The sequence below is a fragment of the Berghia stephanieae genome, chromosome 2 (genome assembly GCF_034508935.2).
Source record: "Berghia stephanieae isolate SIO BIC M18660-M18661 chromosome 2, UCSD_Bste_1.3, whole genome shotgun sequence".
NCBI classification, from domain to species: Eukaryota; Metazoa; Mollusca; class Gastropoda; order Nudibranchia; family Aeolidiidae; genus Berghia; species Berghia stephanieae.
Window position 1 is genome coordinate 113,688,002 of NC_088361.1, and position 23,921 is coordinate 113,711,922.

General features: G+C 36.8%; 1 protein-coding gene across 1 annotated transcript in view; it reads right to left on the bottom strand.

The window, feature by feature from the left end:
* The window catches only part of LOC144966296 (nucleolysin TIAR-like), a 135,136-nt gene extending 112,466 nt beyond the window's left edge, over positions 1-22,670 (bottom strand). The window contains exons 1-4 of the mRNA XM_078902514.1: positions 22,609-22,670; positions 22,500-22,531; positions 22,280-22,376; positions 1,831-1,926 (exon numbers count right to left, since the gene is read on the bottom strand). Of these exons, the coding sequence (XP_078758640.1) occupies positions 1,831-1,926; positions 22,280-22,376; positions 22,500-22,531; positions 22,609-22,617 (234 nt within the window). The 5' untranslated portion in view covers positions 22,618-22,670. The remainder of the gene's footprint in view (positions 1-1,830; positions 1,927-22,279; positions 22,377-22,499; positions 22,532-22,608) is intronic.
* Positions 22,671-23,921: the final 1,251 nt, after the last annotated feature.

The following is a 23,921-nucleotide window of genomic DNA, read 5'->3' on the forward strand; positions in this document are numbered from 1 at the left end:
TGTCTCATAACGGCAGGGGACCCTTTTAAAATCTGAGAACCCTAGCAGAGGACCGGCAATATTGGAGACACCTCACACAGGAAATACTGGAAACAGCCAAGGCGACCCGATCTTTCGGTCGAGACGCGAAAGGCATCTAAGTCAAGCCAAGTCAAGTAATCTCGGCAAACTCACAAACCTGGGACCTCGCGGGGACTCAGATTTGAGAGTTTTTGCCAAGATGATACTCATTTAAATCGATCGATATTTGAAGGACGAGTTTTCTGACCAAATATTGAAACACGTGTTATTCCGGAGTACAGCAGTTAACGGGTTAAAAAGAATCAGTTTAAAATCTTCAACAGTACCATCTAGGACAAGCAGCAGATAGACAGTATAAACATCTCATTCTTCCCCGACTCAGTCAAGGTCCAATCCCAGTCACCTGATCCTCATTAAGGACATATTAATATCCATACAGAATATCGTCTCACACTCCTTCAAAGAGACTAAGAGAGAGAGAGAGAAAAAAAACGACAGAGAGAGAGAGAGAGAAAAAAACGAGAGAGAGAGAGAGAGAGAGAGAGAGAGAGAGAGAGAGAGAGAAGGGGGGGGGGGGGGTAAGAAGGAAGAGAATGGATGTGGAACTTGTGGAGATATATAACTGTAAATTCAGTATAAGGTCCCATCGGTATCACATAAAAACATTAATGTAAAACATATATTCAATAAGGCATAAATATTCAACAGTGCATTGAAGGTGGTTCAAGGAAAAGAAATCGACAACAGAATAAATAAAACTGAACCGAAAACAAAAACAGAGCCCGATTAAAAAATAATTGAAAAAAAAACAAAAAAAAAAACAACAAAACAAAAAATCAGCAAAAACAATACATCATTACAACACCAACAATAGGAAAGGAAAAATGAAATCCTGCTCCTTGAAGATAATTTTTCAATTTAAGAACTCATCCATCGGATGATGCCCCTAATCCAAGTCATAATCCCCAAATCAAAACATGATCAGTCTGTGACACTCATGCATTTTAATTAGCTCGGACTACGTGCACAGCGCACTCCTGTGATTTTGTGTCCTACGGTTGTGTGCGTGCATGCGAGTGTGTGAATTAATGAACGAATGAGGGAGAGGGAGAGGGAGACAGGGAGGGAGGGAGGGAGGGAGAGAGAGAGAGAGAGAGAGAGAGAGAGAGAGAGAGAGAGAGAGAGAGAGAGAGAGAGACAGATAGAGAAGAGAGAGAGATATGGAATATTGGTACATGGGCGTATAATGTGTGCGGGTGTCTTCTGTTGTACTTGAGTGCATGAGCGCGTCGTGCGTGTGTGTTCTGGCAAATGGTGCAATTATTCTTACCCACTAATGCAGTGTCCGGATAAAATCGACGGCAAAATGCAAAAAGGCAAATAAAATATCTACCCCCCCCCCCCCCCATCATATTGTGTTGAAGAAACCCACTTCTTCCATTGAGCCGGCGATATTTGCCACGAGCATCCGCTAGGATTACGGTGGATTGAAGCAGGAATGGTCGTCAAAATCAGATAAGTTATAGGGCAAACCGATAAACTTTCGGATCGATCGTTGCAAATACAACTGGGTTAGGAATAATCACACAATTGTGTGTGGACAGCATCCGTTGAAACAGCGGAGATGGTTTACACGACTGCATGCATCGAAATGACCAGGTGAAGGTCTCCAGCCAGAAAATACGGCTTAGTGGGGGGGGGGGGGGGGGGGGGGGGGGGGGTCTGATGGTCTTTAGCAATTATGTTTCCAATTCACAGCAAGGATTTCATTGGACTAAGATATGACAGTGATCGATGATAATTTCTTACCTTTCCCAAGACCATTCTTTTATTCATCGCAGCCAAGGCCGCCGCCGCTGACGTTCCATCTACGAATTCTACAAAGGCGTAAGGGTCGTTTCCAGGCTGCAAGTGGAAAGAAGATAACCATGTAGTTGAGAGGGTTTGGGTATGACAATGATGATGATGATGATGATGATGATGATGGGGGTTGCGTTCACAGACACATACATATGTCATAAAATGAATGGCTTCAATGGAAATAAGTAAAAGAACATCAGTGCATGTCCTCTTGAGTTAGGGATGGGATCTAAGGGAGATCACCTAGACATGCTGATCGAGGTATTTTTGAAAAGCGATTGTAAAATGTAGGCAAACCTCGAAATCTCTGAGGAGAAAAAAAGCTGAACCAAGAGTGGAATGCAAAAATGCTTCTGAAAGTTTGTTGGGTGGCACTTACGGTAGCAATTACTAGATGGCATTGACTGCCTAAACACGAAAAGCAAACATTGACACCCATATCGAATGTATGCGGACTTGTAAAATGCTCACCAGTACTGCACACCAAAACAATCGCACCCAATGTACTGAACTATGAGTAACCCTAAACGTATGGTCTGTCGTAAGAGAGAACATGCTAAGAATGTATTCTCTGGGAGCCTTAAAACAATAAAGCTGTAGTGACATCAACTTCATTCTTTATTTAAATGAACGTTCCCTTCTTTCCTTTTGGATGCAAATCACTAAATAGTCGGGAGGAACATACCTATGATTTTTCCCCTCGTTCATAAAGAACCCCCCCCCCCACACACACACACACACCTTCCCGAACAATATATTTTTAAAAATCATTTCCACGGACAACGTGCAAATTAGGGGGTAGATGCAATGGAAGAGTAAATTCACGGCCAAATACAATTCCAGAACACAGCTCGAAATTCACAGACCATCTGACATCACGTGGTAACGAGAATATCCGATCGTAGGCTGCACTTTCTCAAAATAATCACTTTTTTAAAGTTAAGGAAAAAAATCATATTTAATCTCGCGCATAAGTCACAGTCGCACACATTGTTTTGTTTTTGTTTTTAAGGGTTTTACGGCTTTTGCAACACATTTGGGTTATATCAGCGCCAGTAAAAAGGAAGAAAATGGGATAGTAAAAAGTTCTAGAATTACTGAGTCAAAAACAGAAGTGATGATTGTGGGAAATAGAGGGCAGTTGAAGGTGAATGATGGTCTTGAGGTGTTGATTGGGGGTGAAAAGATCAAAGTTTCAAAGACTGTGAAAAATTTGGGTGTCTATTTTGATTCAGAAATGAAAATGTCAGCTCACATTTCTGCTCTCTGTAAATCTTTATACTTTCAATTGAAGAAAATCAGTTCGATCCGTCAGTATATTGCAATTGGAACAATGTAAAACATTGGTTGTTTCCCTCATTTTTTCGAAACTAGACTATTGTAACTCGCTGCTTGTCAACTTGCCTCAGGCTTCTATTAAACAATTGCAACTACTGCAAAACAGTGCAGCAAGATTAGTTTTTGGCAAAAAAAAAATTTGATCATGCAACCCCTTTGTTGGCCTCTCTCCACTGGTTGCCCATTGAAAAGCGCACATATTACAAAGCAGCGTGTCTTGTTTATAAGTGTTTGGCTGGTATAGCACCGGCATATCTCACAGATCACGTGGTCATGTGTAAATTTGAAAATTACACTTTAAGATCATGTAATGACCAAACGAAAATTTCGGAAAAAAGATCAAGAACAAAATTTGGTGATAGATCGTTTGCTTGTTTCGGCCCAAGATTTGGAATGAACTACCACGTGGTCTGAGGGAGTGCAAGTCTTTACCTACTTTTAAAAAGAATCTCAAGACACATTTTTACTGTATTTGTTTTTCTTGACTCTATATGAATCCTTGATTTGGCTATGAATTGTTATTGTTGTTATTATTTTATTTTTTTTTATTTTTTCACTTAAAATTGATATTTATATTGTAAAGAGTGCCCATGCTTGTGTTTTACACGAGAATGTAGCGCTATATAAATGTGTATTATTATTATTATTAATTATTATTACAATTAAAGCATCCAAGAAAAAGCAAGACAAAGGGGAACTGGGAACAAATAGGGATCAGATGTAGATTCCAAGAGCATACCACCAATGTACTCAGTTTGAGATCACCTATAAGTCTCATCTGGACTGAGATCACCAATAAGTCTCATCTGGACACAAGAATGGCCCCCACTAAGAGGAATACACTCAAATGCTTACATTATAAATTATAACAAATATAATAATACATAACAGAGAGATGATTTACAAGGAAAAATATCACCTCCCAAAACAATAACTATGCATTCGACTGTTTCCCTCCCAGCCAGGACCCCGACCAGGGCCTGGATAAAACCAAGCAATCTCATTCCAAGACAAAGACAGAATGCAAGCTGGAAAACAGATATAGGGGGATAGAAGACACAATAAGTACCTCCCTGCCCACTATGGGAGGTAGGAACCCCACCCAGGTCGCACACATTCACTGCTTAACCGCAACAGCAGGATTAAGAATTCTCATAAAATATCAGTGCTTGAAGCATATTAACCGTGTAGAGTTAAAACACAGATCGAAACATAATCTATGATGCCTTCTCCCAACCGAGGATGACTAAAGGGAATTTAGTTTATTTACATATAAACACATACAGACAGACAGACATACATACATACGTACATACATCCACACATAAGTACATACATACATACATACGTACATATATACATACGTACATATGTACATACGTACATACATACACACATACATACATACATACATACATACATACATACACACACACACACATAGTGATACTAAGCTGCTAGAAGCTGTGGGCTGTAAAAAGTAATAAAATACCAAATGGTATTTTGTTCTTTTTTGAAGCTGCTATATTCATTATTTTTTTGGTTTATTATTTTATATATACGTACTTAAATACACATACATACATACATACATACATACATACATACATACATACATGTCCATACAAATACAAAACCCCAATACACAAAAAGCATGATAGTGAGAAGAAAGCATAGCCGCGTCTCAATCAAACAATAGTACACTTGACTATGTGACAATATTGACATTCAGGCCTTTATCGTTTTAGACTCGCTTCTTTGATCTGGATCGTCACGGACTAAGATCACCACAGCATGCATGTTAATACCGGGCCACTGACACTTTTCATTTGTTGGGGGGGGGGGGATGATGTTATGAAGTGTAAAGGTAGAGGGAGAGAGGGAGAAAAGAGAGAAAGAGAGACAGAGAGAGAATAAGAGAATAAGAGAGAGGGGGAGAGAGAGAGAGAGAGAGAGAGAGAAGAGAGAGAGAGAGAGAGAGAGAGAGAAGAGAAGAGAGAGAGAGAGAAAGCGAGCGAGCGAGCGAGAGAGAGAGGAGAGAGATGAAGAGAGAGAGAGAGAGGAGAGAGATGGAGAGGAGGAGAGAGAGTGGGGGGGGGGGGAGGGAGGGAGGAGACACAAATATATATGAATTATTCACTTCATGACTTTTAGCCACCAGGGAAAAAAATGGGGGGGGGGGGGGGGGGGGGGGGCAAGACTGATATCTTTAGTAATCACATTTCGTAACTCTAGACTCTCAAAGACATTCTTGATAACATCCTGTGTGTGATAAAAGATCGCTTTCAGCATATTGAATTGTACAAGGCCCGGGGTGACGTTCGTATTCAGGGAACAACGATCCTGTAAAGACAATTCGTCGTAATAATTAATGTAACGACCGTTCATTATTCTTCAGGTTTAACCGTATGGGGGGGGGGGGGGGGGGGGGGTGGAGTGGGAGGTCAGGCTGCGCAGTAGAAAGTGAGCAACATTATCTTCGTCAATGGGTATGCTTTAACATTCATTGTTATGGGACAAGGCACTGGGGGAGGCGACCGACAGCGCAGTGCTATGCCATTTCCCATAATTCAAAGGCCATTAAATTCTCATCATTGCAGACACTTCAAAATATTCGCCTGGACAAACAACAAGAGAGACAAACAGAGGGAGTGAGAGGGAAGAAGAAGAAGAAGAAGAAGAAGAAGAAGAAGAAGAAGAAGAAGAAGAAGAAGAAGAAGAAGAAGGAGGAGGAGGAGGAGGAGGAGGAGGAGGAGGAGGAGGAGGAGGAGGAGGAGGAGGAGGAGGAGGAGGAAAGGAAAAAGAATAAGTAAATAAAATAAGAGAAAGAGAATACAAAAGCTAGGTGTTCACCAGCATTGTTTGCATGCTAATGGACGATACCATTCTCGATCGATTTCTAGACAAACAAACAAAAAAAACAAAAAACACACCAGCCAGTAACAAAAGAAATGGGGACTCACATAATACACGTTGAACACATCATGAGGCTGTGCTGTCGCGGTTGTATAAACATATGCCGGGCGGTACTCCATTTAAACAGGACGGTCGTGAAAACAACGAAACAAGTGTTTATTTTGACAAAGATTAATAACACAAAACGTCAATAACCACTTTGTATAGGTTACGTAAATATGAGAAACACTTGGGGTTTAGCTTATCTGATGATGAAAAACTAGATGAAAGCAAGCAATATCAAGAATTCAATATCCTCGAGATATTACTCCACAAGTACAACAGCACAGCTGCAAGTCCTACTGTCAGAAAATTTAAAATCTACGAATTTATATATATATATATATATATATATATATATATATATATATATATATATATATATATATATATATATTATATATATATATATATATATATATATATAACTAAATAACTATATATCAACACACATGCCCATCGATCTGTTTCGTTAATTGTCAATAAACTATTACACAGCTTGCAAGAACAAACAGTGCCACACATTGCTAATCAAATCAAAGTAAACAGACTATCATCCTGTGTAAAATCCAAGCGAGATTGAGAGAATATTTAGATGTGCTCGGTGGGAATGGACATGACGACGGTAATTTATCTGTGAACAAATTGCTGGGGAGAATGGGACCTTAAAAAAAAAAAAAAAACCACTGATGATTGGTCAAATTTGACCAGAAGTACGATCTGTTAAATTATAATGACCCTGGTGTAAATTAAACCCAAATAAAACACATTAAAAGAAAGAATAGTAATCATTTCACTGCAATTACAACTACAACAGCTATTCACTCAACATTCGAGTTGTAAAATTTTGACACAGCAGGTATTATTCCTTATAATAGCAGGCAAACAAAAAGATGGCCGGTAGTTTTACTTTTTAAGCTAAATGGTCCGCGCGCGCGCACCACACACACAGGAGGATATCATTTATTTAGTATTCCGAGTTGCAGTCCATTACCGATGCTAAACCGTTGGTTGCCAATCGCCAATCGATATGTTTATGATTCTATAAATCATAAAATAAGTAAATAACTAAATATATAAGGACTACAAGGTGCAAATGGAGATAAAAATATGTTGATGATGGATAGGCCTAAAATGCACTCAACCAAGCAGTAGTGGGGGGTAAATGATGATAAAAAGAAAATAAGGCTCAAGTGTGAGCTAAAAACGATTTTGAAACAAAAGAAACCCCAAAAAAAACAAAAACAAAAACAAAAAAAACAAAACAATAACAAAAAAAACAATCCAATATCACCAACTGTACAAGAATGCACTGATATCAATGTACTAAGGGAAACAACTCTATAAATAAGAAACACAACATTGAACCAACTCTTCAGCACGTGCACCGAATAAAATCAATATCAATCCAATCACACCACCGCATTTTCGATTTCAAACAACTGCAAATGACGAATTTAAACGTCGCTTCACCTGCAGGGCATCACGAGATTAGAGCATTTGAATTGAACTGTATGAACCAAAACCACGGAGCTTTCACAAATATAAATAACCACGCCACAATTATTTTTTTTAAAATACGCATTGGAAAAAAAAAAAGAAGGATGAGAGGGATGAACGCCATTAATAAAATACCCACGAGTCAAAAATAAGACAATACACTATCTTTGTATTCCCGAATGAACACAACATAAGAATAAAGTTAAACGTTATCACTATGATAAGGGCAATGCCTGTGTGTGTTAATCTATTTAAAAGCTATTGTTGGCGATAATGGGGAATGAAATCATTAAAACGTACGGGACTGGTACACCCTCACGTCCGTCCTGGCCTTTTCGATGGAAGAGATAGGCTACCCCCTCTTCATTCGGATCACTGAGTGCCATGTACACATTCATAACGGGACTCATTACAACCAACCTTCCACCAACCACATAGCCATAATCTTCGGAATTTGACGTTTTGTTGTGGAATGACGGCGAGGGTTGTAACGCTTTGAGGGATGTCATGAAAATACGTCAGATGCTGGGATATTCAGGTGTGTAACTGACCAGATTAAATTATCGAGTAATCAAGAGTCATTGCACATTCTCACCACAAATTATGGATTAGAAAAGACAGATTAGATGCAGACCGAAATTTTAAGGGAAATGCCACCGGTTTAATAATACGGCTGACGGAACACTGTCTCTATATTATTCAAGAAGGCAAGGAACAAGTCTCTCTCTCTCTCTCTCTCTCTCTCTCTCTCTCTCTCTCTCTCTCTCTCTCTCTCTCTCTCTCTCTCTCTCTCCACGATTGAAACAAAGATCTAATTACTTCCAGAAGCATTGTTTGATTAAGATAAATAAACAGCAGTTGCGATTGGCGTAAAATTCCCATTCATGTTTGTTTTTTTTTAATCACCCAAAAAATAATAATAATAATAATAATAATAAAATACACAGCCCACTTACTTTCATACCAATAACAATAATACACATCTTACGCCGCCAACCTACGTGCAAAGGACAAAACAGAAGTCTAAATAACATTTTCAATCATTTTAAGATAGCTACATCACCTACAAGCAACATTCTGCAACGATAGTTTCGAATCATTTTATCTTTTAGCCGAATACAGATAGGACGGTGCTTGATTCATACGTCATGTACATTGCATGGTTACAACAGCAACAGAACAACAACAACAAAAACACCAAAAAACGAAATTTGATCTCGGATGTCGATACAAATAATATCTAAACGGAGGGAGAACAGAGAAAGAGGGAGGGAGAGAGGGATATATATATATATATATATATATATATATATATATATATATATATATATATATATATATATATATATTATATATATAGAAGAGAGAGAGAGAGAGAGAGAGAGAGAGAGAGAGAGAGAGAGAGAGAGAGAGAGAGAGAGAGAGAGAAGCGGTTGTAAAAAGCCCAATACCTCAAAATCGTGGGGCTACTTTGTCCGTGGAGCACGTCAAGTGGATTAAAACCTTTGATAGAACTAGCTAGATCTGTTGTATGTTTACAAAGCACGTGGGTGTCAACACGGACATCAACCTACATAAACAAAACTTTCATCATTTTATGATATTATTATTATTATTGGCGTTCACCATTCATTTACTGACTGTCTCTCTTACAACCCAATTGGAATACAATACAACAAAGGTTTGATCGTGACACAGTCAGTCATTGGGACTTCGGGCTTCGTCCGACAAAGCTAGACTAAATAAATACAATGAACATTTGTTTTACAAGGACAGTGATCTCATTGGCAAATATTTTAGTCGTAATCCCCATCGCTTTACAATGACAAGAGTCGATGATCTGACTGGTCTATCGTGGACAATAATGGAGGCCACGATGGGACAAGGCTGTTATAACAACACACGGTTGGTTCAAAATGGTGTACATTGATCTAGATTGGTTTGACATTTCCTGTATCCACTGGGTCCAACTATAAGTCATAAATATCACCCCGACCCCCTACACTAAGACAAAAAGAGCATGGTGTCCGCATGTGATATGAGGTTGTGAGGAAAATGCTGCACTGCAAAAGTACTCAGCGCGATGGACTGGAAATGAGGAATAAATACATCAGGCAAGAAAACATTGTCTCGCCGTGAAAGTTTGAAAAAAAAAAAAAAAAAAGCTTCCAAGTGAAAATTTAGTGGATATAATATCAATCATTGCGCTATAAAAAGTAAATTCTTTTTAAAGGACAGATACCAATGAGGTTGGAATAGATGGTAAAAAAAATATGAAATTATAAAACCGCCGAATTTTAGCACATTTTGACATAGTTTGAGAGACTTACAGGATCAAATTTCAAAATAACTTTTGTTAGAGAGCTCAACTTTTAAAAGAACAGCTCCTCGTGTCGCAGTAAATAAGTAGATTTAGATTGTCTTATAATCATCACTTATCACTCACACCTAAAGCGAGTGGGGCGATCTATACAATGCGCCCTATCCAATACCGTTTTGCAATCATTGATACCAAACATATGTGCCACAAGATGTGACACCAAAACTCCTAGGTTGTTACGCATAACTGTATGTAGATATATCTATAATATCGAAAATATCCGACTTTACTTCAGTTTTAATTATATCACACAAGTAGTAGTGGGACGTCGGAAGCTCCGAACGACTCTCAATTAACAGCCAATGCAACCCAACACATTTAAAAATGGCCAAGTAATGATAAAAGTGTGTTAATAATAATAATGATAATGATCCTGATGCCAGAGCTGAGAGCCAGATATAACCAATAAACATAACACGTGTGACCGGGGGGGGGGGGGGGGGGGGGGGGGAGTATGCATGGGACAAGAGTAAGAGGGTTGAGTCATTATAATCATTATTTGTTCTATGCCCCACCTTAACAAACAATCTCTCTCTCTCTCTCTCTCTCTCTCTCTCTCTCTCTCTCTCTCTCTCTCTCTCTCTCTCTCTCTCTCTCTCTCTCTCGCACAAACACACACACACACAAATCACAAGAGGACTACGTCAATAATAGCACTCCAATTTGTACACAATCGTACAAAAAGGGGCGGTCGACACATCATTATATATACAAAAAGGATTAGAATACCACACTAAATGGATAATCACCCACTCCCCTCATTATTATTACAGATCATGCTCACGGTGCATAATATATCAAAAGATAGCAAATAAAGAGAGAGAGAGAGAGAGAGAGAGAGAGAGAGAGAGAGAGAGAGAGAGAGAGAGAGAGAGAGAGAGAGAGAGAGAGAGAGAGATTAGTAAACTCAAACGTTTAAAGTGGCGTTCGACACAAACAGACATCAGTGTTCATAGTGACAAATAGTGGGGAAAAAAGGGGAGGAGGATTTGAACAATTGCCTATAAGAGCCTCGTATTTACTTTTTAATTGAGATGATAAATTATCACTGAAACTCTAGCTAACTTCTGAAGAGAGAGAGAAACCACCTGTATGCTCTACCACACAACTCTCACTACCAATACATTGCAATACATTGATTTAAAAAAAAAAAGGAGGGGGGGGGGGGGGGGGGGGGGAGAGATATGAAGATATTGTAAAAAGGAAGCAAGTCCTTTGATTCCAAAATCGCGAATTTCACCATTTGAAAACCATCAGCACTGAGACAAAGAGAGAATTTCAAACGATTATAGAAATCAGAGCCGCGATCTCCCGCCGGTGTATGGATGAATGCTTCCGTTAGTTGCCGACTACTATTCGTATTCATGAATACATCTGAACAAAAAAAAAAAAAAGAAAAAGGCAAACAACTCCAAAAATCAATCTTTCCTCTAATTATTTAAGACCAAGCATTTTGAAAATTGGTACTCTAAATGAATCAGCGGTTAACTTTTACCATAAATTTGACATCAGTGGAAAACAACAAATACCAGGTCTGTAATGTTCAAGCACAACACCGGATAAAAAATATTCAAACAACGAGTAGTATTCACAAACCAAAGTAGCCGACAACCAGAGCGGGAGGTGATAAGAAACGTCATTCTTTTATCACCTCGATTTATGTCAGATTGGCGTCTGATATTCCATCGAGGAGATCAAAATGTTGTACATAGCGTTTTCTTCATGGTTGATGGCGATATTTGATTTCACAATCAAAGGTACCGAGATAGATCACAGGTGCAGTCCAGATTTTTTTCTGACCCCCCTCTCCACCCAGCAACGGTTGGGTAGCTGGATCTGTTAGATCTGGCGGAGAGTACTTTGCGACAGACTAGGGTCCTATCCAAAGGGTAACAAGTAATTACTATTGTCCGTTCCGCGCTGATAGAAACCAGGATAAACTCCGGCTCCATGGGCACAATGGCTCTGAATGCTTCTTATACTTTAAAATGTAGCTAAGACTTTTATGGGTTTTTTTTTTATTTTACTAAATAACAACCAAAATGTTAGAATTTTTCAGATTATTGTTCCGTTCAAATAAAAAAATATATGAGATCTCGGTTTATTGACTAAAATAATTACGGCCGGATTGAAAAGCATTCATGAATACGTTTGATCCGGGATGCAGGTTGCCGACTCCCAACTATTAGCTGCTTGTAATCCGTTGATCCGGCGATTCTTGCACTTTTTAAGCCCTAATAGAAATGGGTATACCCTTTTCAGTCGCTGCGCGTGTGAAAATGGCAACAAAGAGTTGCACGAATAAATACGATGACTTACGGTAGTATCCAAACGTTAGAGTACTAACTCATTCGAAAGAGGGAAGGGGGCTCGTCAACCAGAATTGGTCTCAGGAGCACGCTGACACACTTAATAATGAAGGCAACAACCATGTACTCGTACATCTATGCAATATCTTTAAAAGAGTTAGAGCTAAATGAAACTTGAATAACCCAGCCGCTGCTAGAGTGTTAAGATCGCCAAATTGCCCACGAAATCCTTGTAAATGCTATGAGCTCTTGGCATTTTGATTAGCTATCCCACACTCAACATTAGTTTTAAAAGCGAATGATCATGCGTGTGCAACCATGGGCTCGATTAGCCCAGTCTCTTTACACGGTTTAAATGTTGTTTGGCCGGTTGGAAAAATGAAATATGTAGAAATCAATTAAACATTTACAACACCCCCATCAATGGTTTTTTAAAAAAGCATACGGTCGAAAAGATCGGACAATCTAAGTGGCTAAGTTTGATAGGGAAAAAAAAGTTGTTTCGTGAGTATAGCGGCCACTTTGGTGGATGGTAATCCGAAAATGTGTGAATGAAACTGCCAGAAAAAGCAGAAAGTAAAAATACAAGAAAGACAAAAATCCGAAAAATCAGCCTGCCTCGCTTATGATTAGGAATAGGAAGAGGGACCTAAACCTAATTTATGACTTGGGCCATAAATTGTTAACATAACAGCGCCATTGCTGTTCAAAATGATTCTGATTGAATGGCGACAAGGCAAGTGGAGATATTGAGTTATTGAGTGACAAGTTCTGATTATGGATGAAACATATGAACTGGGAAAAGAATGCAACGAACCATTGATTAAGATTCACAACCAACGCTTTGTATTGTTTACAAATAACTTTGATAACCCCATGTCTTTCACACACACACTCACAAACACAAAGAAGCATATTACGGAATTGGTAGATTGACAGAACCTCTGAGACACAAGGTCTAATTCATCAATGGACTAGATTACTTACGTTCGTCCTTACACACACATTTCCCGAACACTTAACACAATTCAAGTCGAGAACAGAATAAAATGCTTACCCTGACACCCAGCTACGGGGAATCAGAAACATGAAAATGACAGACCTGCCAACCTTCCCAGAATGAAAAGTGTATTTTATGACCCTAAAAAGTGCATTTTGTCCGCATGTGTGGAAAAAAAGGGCGCAATATACACAAATTTGTATAAAAGCTAACATAAAACCCAAATAAAAATAAACTCTACTCTTCATCATTCAAAAACTAATTTGCATCAATCTCTAGTAATTACAAAATTGTCGGTTTATCAAGAAACTAAAACTTAAATGGCCATTATAAATTAGTGTAAGGCTCAGAAATTGAACTGGTGTGGTGGTGGTGTTAGAAGTGATGTGGTGGTGGTTGTGGCAGTGACAATGCTGTGACGGTGGTTATAACCGTAGTGATGCCAAGATATAATGTGGTGATGATGATGCACCAAATGAAGTTGTGATGGTGATATACATCTGACAACTCAGTAAATCAGTTGTAAGCTTTGAGATAACATGTTCAGGAGAGTGGACTTCAATTCAAGAGATGGCATTTTGCAACAGCGACAAAATAATTTCCATGATTCTCTCTCTCTCTCCCTCTCTCCTTTTTTCTTTTTGAGCATTTACTCCTCCTCCTCCTACACACTTCCAATACTATTACTTTTGAATCAAATGATAGGAAATCCACAAGTATGTAATATACATAGACAAGTGAAATACTTCTAAAAATGGTTCTAGTGAATTCACTTTGAAACAAACAGCGTTCCTAAAGCTGCCCACTTGGTAATTTTAAAAAATCCGACTCATACAAAATCATTTTTTAAAAATAAATAAATAATAAAAAAAAAGATCATTAATTTAAAAAATCAAAATAGAGTAATTTTAGATATTTTAAAGGGAAATAACCCATTTATATTTAAGCTCATCAGCAACAGACTTTAATTGAAGGCTTCATTGATAAAGGCGTCAGTTAAATTTGATTGTCACCTAAATTTTGTAAAAGCTTAAATGTGGCCTGAGGGCACTTAAAGAATAAAATAAGCTTACATGCATAAACCGGTATCATATAACAAACGGAAATGATATCTATAGTACTAAATGTGATGCATCAGTCAGAAATACAGCCAAAAGTTGATGTACGCGATGCATGTAACATTGCATCAAGTGTATCATCGTCAACATCATTCAGGCTTGAGAGAAAAAAAATAATTAAAATATTACAAAAATCGTACTAAATCCTGTGGAAGCTTATACACACATTTGGCTCCAAATTCGTACTAAAATACGCGAAATCGTACATGTTGGCAGGTCTGAAAAGAGGATTTTGACCAAAACGAGGAATCCATTTATCATAAGCTGCAATGTAATTGTTTGCTCTTGCTACCACAGCGATTTACTATTTGTTTTATTTTTAAAATTATCAACATCATTCATTCCCAATAACCTAACACTCTTATAAGAAATGCTAAGCAGTTGGTGCACCAAATGACACATTGAAGCGCGCCCACAAACATTTAAACTGACATAAGGAAAATAAGTATTCAATTAAATTAAATTAAATAAATTGCCCCCCCCCCCCCCCCCCCCCCCCCCCCCCCCAACACACACACACAAAAGAAGAAGAAACAAACAGTAAAACAAAAATAGTTGAGACACTTGTGAAGAAAAAATAAAGGTAGATTGTTCAGAAGACCGAGAAAAATAATAAGAAGAAAAGAAATTAAGGCCAGAACTTAATCCACTAAACAACAGAATGGCAGTCATCAATGAGCTATATTCTTCCAAATGCAATAAATGTACATTGTAATCATTATTATCACTCTCATTTCCAATAATTTGACTTGTGACATCCATTATTATAGATAGATCGAAGTTGACATCACTCAGGTCTTTGTTATTGTTATTTTGTCATCTGCATTTATGAGTAATTCTCATAGCCAGACTATAAAAATCCATGGTTACACACAGTTTTGTGTGTTGGTCTGTTATACTTCCGGATGGCAATGTTATGAGCTTCTTAGTCAAGCGCATACTATCTATAGACAGCCTGTTGGTGATTAGATCTCACTAAAGTATATCAATCAGACTATAAATGTTGAACATTACAGTTTTGTATGTAGGTATGTTTAATTTGGCTGACAGGTGTGAGCATTTACCTAAACCATCGCTTCAACAAGTGGACTGATGTCTTTATGTACACAAAGATGTAATTGTATGACAATGGAAACAATCAAATACACCACCAATAGTTTCACAACCACCACCATGTGTTACAACATAACACACATAATTATTCAAAATTTGAACATCTGTAACATCCTGTTATGACAATGGTTTTTTTTTCGGAAACAAATAGAATATACACTCCAACACAGTTTCCTTGAACACACAGTTTCATCGAACTAAATCGAATGTCCCAAATTTTTTCCTTATCATTCTTTGTTGACAATATTATTGCTATTATAACTATAATTATTATCATTAATATTATTATTATTACCATCATGAACATTATTAGTATTATTATCATCATTATATTCAGTCACTATTTTATTACTGCTACGATTATATCATATCTTCATTTTTCTAATCATAATTATGAGTATTGTTCAAGGTGATCACAACAATAATGACCGCTTTACTTTATCAATATAGATTCATTATTACCGATCCTTCATTATCATCATCAGCATGATCATTATTCATTTATCTATTTATTTGTTTATTTATGCATTTATTTCAATCTATAGTGAACCACTGCTAGTCTCCCTCTCCAATGCACGCTTACAATCCTCCACCTAACTCCTCTCTTCATATCCCTCCATCACTCTTCATTCCTTTATTCACCCATCCCCATCCTTCTATCAGTCTCTCCATCCACCTACAGAATCTAGGACCCGCCTGGACGCCCATCCAACTTGATCACTCGTCCATCGAACTCAGTGCCCTCTCCTCACCGTCCCATCCCAGTTTTAATTTCTTCATTCGGGTTGCAAAAGCTATTTGTCTTTATTTATTTTTAATCTTGCGGATACAAAATTCTATCATCATTCATTCGATAAGTGTTATTTTCAAATGCATCTCTTTTCCCTTACTTCCCCTTTTCCTTTTAAATCCTGTTTTCCCCCCTCTCCCTATATTAATTCTCTCCAAATTACGTTTCTCACCTTTTCCTCCACCTTCATCTCTACCTAAATACATACCCACACACTAACTACTCCTACCAGTCTTAGACCAACCACTCACGGAAACTTACATCCTCTCTCTTCCTCTCATTGTGTTCATTTATATATTTGGTATAATATACAAACCACCCGATCTATCCCTCTCTCACCCCCATCTTAAAGACTTTGCAGTTACTTTTACTCTACACACACACACAAATATATCCTCTTTCATTCTCTCCCCACCCTTTTTTTTCTCCCGTCTTCCTTCTCTTGCGCCTCTTCTTGCATCCACACCCAACGCCATCTCCATACATTTACATCGTTTCCACATTTGACGAAATGTGATAATTTGCAAACTTACAAACTGAATTAGGATGAGGTGGCTTGCTTTGGGCCACATAATGCGGCGAATATTCGAACCTCTGTATACCACTGGTACGAAGCTGATACCCTACTGCTGTTACATTCAATGCGACAATGTTGGCCAATGTTTAGAAAGATTTAATCATTCACCCTCATCATTATCCAAATATGCACATAAGTCCCCCATACAGATTCCAAGGAATGAAATATTCCATTTCAACAAGATCTATTGAATCAAAAGACGAGTATGCAGCTCTGTAGATGGAGCCAAAACATCGTAATTTTATACAAATTCTTCGTAGTTCCAGGCAGATCTGCTAAAGCTCCTACCCACATATCATATACCCATCTCAACCGGCAGAGAGACCAAAAAGCCTAAGAATTTCCAATGCAAATTTTGACTTTTGAATGTATTATCATAACCTGGATGATAAATGATAATACCACTACTAATTCCTATCGCGCAATGGTATTAGTATAAATATAAACCTGATCAGGGACCCGAGCCTAAAATATAAACTGCAAAAGCGCAATATAATGCTTCTAATATAGTGTATTATCTAAAACCTAACTGTTTTCCTTCATTAAAAAAAAAAGGTCAATCAAAGTGATGAAGTAGAGATGAAATTGTCTAGCATCCCAGGGATAAGACAGCACTCGAACCTCTCACCATCCACTCTTGACGACTATTACAGCCTGTTCTCTCTTCTGCCCTAATCCTCATACTGTAACTTGAGCCATATTGCACACATAAACCTGTGCGGTTCCCCTTCCCCCACAATTAGAATTTTTTTAAAACGGTTTTTCACTTGTCTCACAATTGCTTGCCCTATCACCTGTATAGAATGTGACATCAAAATGAAATCTAACAACATAATTGAGCTTACACTTTGACCACTCATAATGCCCATTCTTTGTTTTGGGTCATTTTTAGAACGCACTTAAATCTGTAATCATATAACGTGACTTTGGGCTAAAACCTGCATTCTGATTGATGAAAGTTTCAGGCATTTCTCATACCATTTATAATGAAAGGTAATCTGTCACAACACAAACGATGACAAACTAAAGTTTTGCAATTAGCTCAAGAAAAACAAACTACACAACATGACGAAAAGCGAAATGACACCACACATTCAGTAAACGAATGGATAGCAATAAAAATTTTCCACCTTCTGAATGGAAGAAATTTATCCTCCAATCCCAATATTCTTGACAATCCAATGGAAAAGCTAAGACTGAGTTAATACTATAATGTTACAGAATCACTGTGGCATAATTATTTGTTATCCACTCAAAGTGGCACCACCCTAAATTAGCGGCAAATAAAAATTACCAGATCTATTAATAATTTATGATCCTCCATGTACCATAAGAAGCTATCAAAATTAATCATGACAAATGATGTGTCAACAGTGGCAGGGGCACATTGGGGCAATTTCACAGTTATGGAGTGACAATCAAATCCTCAGCTGTTTGTAGCACATAAAACTTCTAAGATTGAATCTTTTTGGTCTTTACTGTAGATATGATGCACAGAAAGATTGAAGATAAAATCTTAAACATCATTTTCACAAGACCCCCCTAAAGACCAGTTATGGAGAGGTGCCAGTAAAATACATAATTTTCACTTCGACTCTGTGACCGAAAACGGAATTCCGTAACCATGTTTACTAGAAAAAACATAAATCTGAAATTGTTCAAATTTACCATGAATTTTTAACTGTCTAGGAAACTTTTTCAATTTTTAAAGTCAATAAAGATAAGGTTATTCAAAGAAAATTGAAACCATCAAGCCTAATGACAGATTTTGGGCTAAGAAGTATATCAAATCCATTTGAACAAGCGACCCCAGTCGATAAATAACACGATATAAAGTAAAACATGAATTTTAACTGAAAAAAAAAAAAAAAACACTTTATCTTACATTGATCTTGTAAAGAAACAAAGGTAGAGACAACACATCTTTTTGGAAAATGAAAGTGAAGATGATAAACCTCCAGAAAAACCCAAATGACATGGTTTCATTTGGATTCTAATTTAAAGTGAAATGGCTACATGAGTTGCCCATCTACAAATGTGGAAAAAGGATTGAAAGTGAAGTGTTGATCTAATCCTAATTGATGACTATAAATCCTATACCTACGACAAAGCCAGCACAAGGATTATTCAGACTCAAACTTTGAGTAAATTCTGAACTCCAAGATTTTAAGTCTAATCCTCCATATAAAATTTCAGTAAAAATACTATAACAATGAGGCCAATTGAAATTAACTTTAAATCTGAAAAAATAAGGCACACATCAACGTTTATTCCAATTCATTTGGATTTTATCTTATACAATTCATCAACAATGCCTTACCAACATTACAGTTTTTCTCTGACCCTCTCGCGCCCGTTAAACTCACTCAGACCAATAATATATTTGATTTCAAAAACTATTGCTATTTAGAACAAAAGAAAGGGCTGCAGAAGTCTAAACCGTCTTAAACATGTACCGAAACTTTATAATTTATTTCAATTGTATCGATTTTAAGACTCAAGCTTGAATTTGAAGTGTGAATACAACTGATAACAAATATATCTAAATCAGGGGACCATGTTGGGAACTTTCAAAACCACTGAAAACTTTACAGGCTATCGTCGATGGTACCAAACTCTTAAATCCATACGTAACACCTATTCGTAACCAATTATCTTAGTATTATTTACAAAGGTATAATACCTAACTAGACCTGTAAATGAGCTCTATAAAAATTGACTGAAACTCTTCGAACAAGATGAAGATTCAAGTCTTGAAATAAATAATAAGAATAATTAGAAAGGAAGGTGACAAAATAAAATACATTAAAATTGTTGGTGTTACTATTACTTTACTGAAAGTATGACCGTCAGTGCATTGATTTGATGTAGAAGGAACGCTAAATACGCATATCATTCATCAAGTCTTCACCAAAGACAAACCAAGCTCCAAACTACCGATGAAGAATTAAAGCTATAGACTTTCCAAGCAACAAACTGATTGTCACAATCAAGAATAAAGATTATACACAGCAGCCTAAGAAATCTGATCTTAAACTACAAAAACTATTGATTTTAAACACTTCAGATAAAAACATTACAATATGAGTCAGCAGACATGAAAATTGGTCCACGTAAATCTGAACTCATGAACATTTGACAATAACAAGCCTTGACAACAATTTCAAACATATTCACTATGATCTTTAATTGTACAGACTGGTGGCAATCGAAATTCGAGTTTTGGGAAAGCGAAAGCGAAAATTAAAACATCCAACAAATTTATTTCTTTATAGTAGTCTCCTTCGGAATCACACCACCTAGTGGACAAGAAAAGATAATTACAAATTTACATGGCAAGACACCTTTACTTCTGACAAGCCCCCTCCACTTAGCAACATGTTATAGAAGCATTAGTGGAAAAAAAAAAAAAAGACTCATGGACTGTTGAAATGGCCGGACTGCAATCACACTTTCCCCCAACCTGATTGCAAAATTCAAGACCCTTTTTCCTCTCGACCGCATTTTCCCAGACTTTCTCAAAAATAAAATTTCTGAATAATTAGTGAGGACCCTGTCTTATTATTATTAATGTAAACGCGCTTTCCTCGATTAGATGACTAATTTGATATACAACTTGTGAATATTTATGAGCACTCTTTATCTAGCAATTTAAAATCAACTGCATGTGACTTCGATCACAACTAGGCACTTTGATAAAATTTTCAAACTCAAAATATCTTAATTTGACCCAGTCAGGGGGATGGGACTTGAAAAAACATAAAATTTGATACCTTATTTGTTTCTCTACGATTTACGGTTCCAGAGTTATTTATATTTTTCTGTTGAAATTTTTTGTCAATTTTACACAGAGAATCTGTGATCTCACTGCTGCCTCAAAACCAGCATCTCGCGGCTATCGGGAAATTTTGAGTTTTGCAGTCAACACGGCCCACTTATTTTTGTCAGTAATTTTGTTTCAATTAAAAAATAAATGGCAAGTGTTAGGTATCACTTTAAAGGTCAGAAAATAAGCTTTATTTTCATATAAATCATTTTCATGTATGAAAGAAAAAATTAAGGATAAATGAAAATGGAAAAAAATATGAGGTTTTTTGTCAAAAAAAGTGGGGTTGGTGGCGGGAAAAATAAAATAATGAGCGAGTATATCAATTTTGATGAAATTTGGCAGAGATATTCTTCAATTAATTGTCTATCGATGTATGAAGTATAATTAAAATGTATCGATAATTTAAAAAGTTCTTATAATTCAAAATTTTATACATTTTTATTACATAAGTTTTCTGAGAAATACAATCAGGAATTGAGAATGAAATACACCGTTAGAAAGCTTGTTTTGTGCCCTTTAAAATGATACCAACATTAGTCACATAGGTTCACAAATAACGCCATGGTGACCAAAACAGTAAAGGGCCAAAAATAAAGGTCCAAAAAACGAGTTTCACCTTACAGTGAGCCTATCGGCGGCCACTGGACTGGAGTTATCAAAGTGCCTATCACAACTTTCAATAGTAATTTCGGGGTGAAAATTGGTCTGGAATTTTGACTCTGACCCTGAACTCCCGTAGATACAGATAGAAACAAAATTAAATTCCAACTGCTGTTAATATCACACTGGTCCCTTTATTTAAAGTTTAAGTGCAAGAGTTACATTTACATTTGGGATTTTTTGTTTAAAAAACTGCCTATAGCTATAACTATACCTAACTTTCAATGGACGTGCCTACAGCCTACACTGATGATATCAATATCAATCACACTCACACCAAAAGTAAAAGAAAGTTTGATTTTGATTTTGGTCTCTGACTCTGACTGATCTATAAAAATGGTACCTCCTATAAACCATATTGCCATATTAAAGATACCATGAGAAACAATCCATGCAACAGTGATTAACTGAAAATGTGTTATTCAAACTTTAATATAAACTAGCGCTTCATTTTTTCAGTGGCTTATCGACACTTCACTTAATAATTAATAGGCTAGAATTGGAATCTATAAATTATAAATCTAAACTCTAAACAACACTCGAACTCTAACCCCACTAACACTATACTATAGACTATAGAATGAGCGGGTGACATTACCATGATGAGAGGTGATTAATGGGAGTTAGTTGAATATTTATGAAACACATTAGATATTAGCAGGTCAAATTTAAGTAAAGAGAGGTCTGAGTCTGAGATTGTGATTTAAAAAAAGGAAAACCACATTCACAAAGGCCAAAGTATTTACAAGAAAACGAAGGGAGATAATCACGAATATGGCCTGCCAAAAATGAAACTAAACAGTTATACAACCGGTCAATTATTACTTACCTCGTGAATGATCTTGCAACATTTACAGGTTCCAATTTTTCCAAACAATACCAACAGCAAGGCTTCAGTAACACCTTCACTTAGGTTCCCCACATAGCTGTCGAATGAAAACATGAGATTGTATCAGAGCGGAAGATACGAACAATAACAAGAGGAGTAAAGTTTGTCCTCCCGTGCCGCTATATTTTAGGGTATGAAAGATTATAAGGGATATACTTACAGTGTTTTGGGGTTGATCTCGTCGTACATTATCTGAAAAAGACAAAAAGAAAAAATTAGATTGTGAAAAACTTATTTTAAATATTTAAACCGAATGAAAATAAACACACCTGATCCATTATTATGGCGACTCGATACACGCGAAACACGAACTGCGCCTGCGTGAGGTGTATTATGGGAATGACCCGCCAATGAGGAAGCAACACAAGTTAGATATAGAAAGTAGGAATTCCCAATCGAAACCACGACATTCAAAACATAAATGAGTGATGTGCATCATGCCAAAAATACCCGCTTCGAGCTCACGAGTACTTATCCAAACCACATATAGTCAGGGACATTTAACAAATATCTAACAAAATAATTTATTCATCAATTTTGTCCAGGTACCCCCCCTGTACCTGTACAAAAATACAGCCGGGTGGAACAAAATGCGTTCTAGTTTTACGGAAGATATTATGAGGGCTATTTGAACATGGATTTTTTTTCTCTATTGATGATTTTCTGTCAGTCTGTATTTGATGACTTAATTTTCAATGTAACTTTTGACTTTTGACTTATTTGTATATGTGTTATTTATTTGAATATGGATTTTTTTTCCTATAAATATTTTTCTGTCATTGTCTGTGTCCGATGACTTATTTTACAATGACCGTTGACTCTCTTGGAAATATGTTATTTGTTTGAAATTGGATTTTTAAAACTTTTAAATTTTGTGTGTTTGTCTCTGGAATCAACTTCAAAAAGCATAATTTGTCTGTAAACAACATGCCATCCCACATATTCTAACCCCAGGCCTGGAGTTCACGTGCTCATCTCAGTCGAGCAACTTTGTGCAATGCAAAAGGGTCCGCTTTGGTCTGAATTACGGGTTTGTGATATTTCAAAAAAAATGCTCATCGAAAGTGAACATTTGGTGCGGCAATTACGTAGCAACGCTTAGATATGTGCAATAAATATCCGATCTAATTTTGGTGCATATTTACAATATGTAACTTTTATATCGACCTGTTTGGCGGTCCGCTGCTGCTTCTCACTTGTGTCACTGAATAATGATAATGATAAACAATTTGTATAGCGCGCAAATTCCATGAATTTATGCTCTAAGGTGCTTTAAAAAAATAAGATGTATAATTATATAAAAGCTCAAGTATTAGATAAAGTCTTGTGCTGCGTCAATAGAAAGAAAAAAAAAATATAACTTCTTTAAGATATATCCTATGTACCAATATGTTTTCTCTTATGTAAGGTAATACTATAATGGCAAGTAAAATGTGTCTAGTTTCTTTTGTATGTGAATGTATAATGGCTGGTCTGATAATATTGTGGACAAAATGGGAGATTGAGTCATTAAAGAAAAGAAATTAAATTAAGCCTCTTTTTAAATTTTACACTCATGATGATGATAATGGTAGTGGAACCT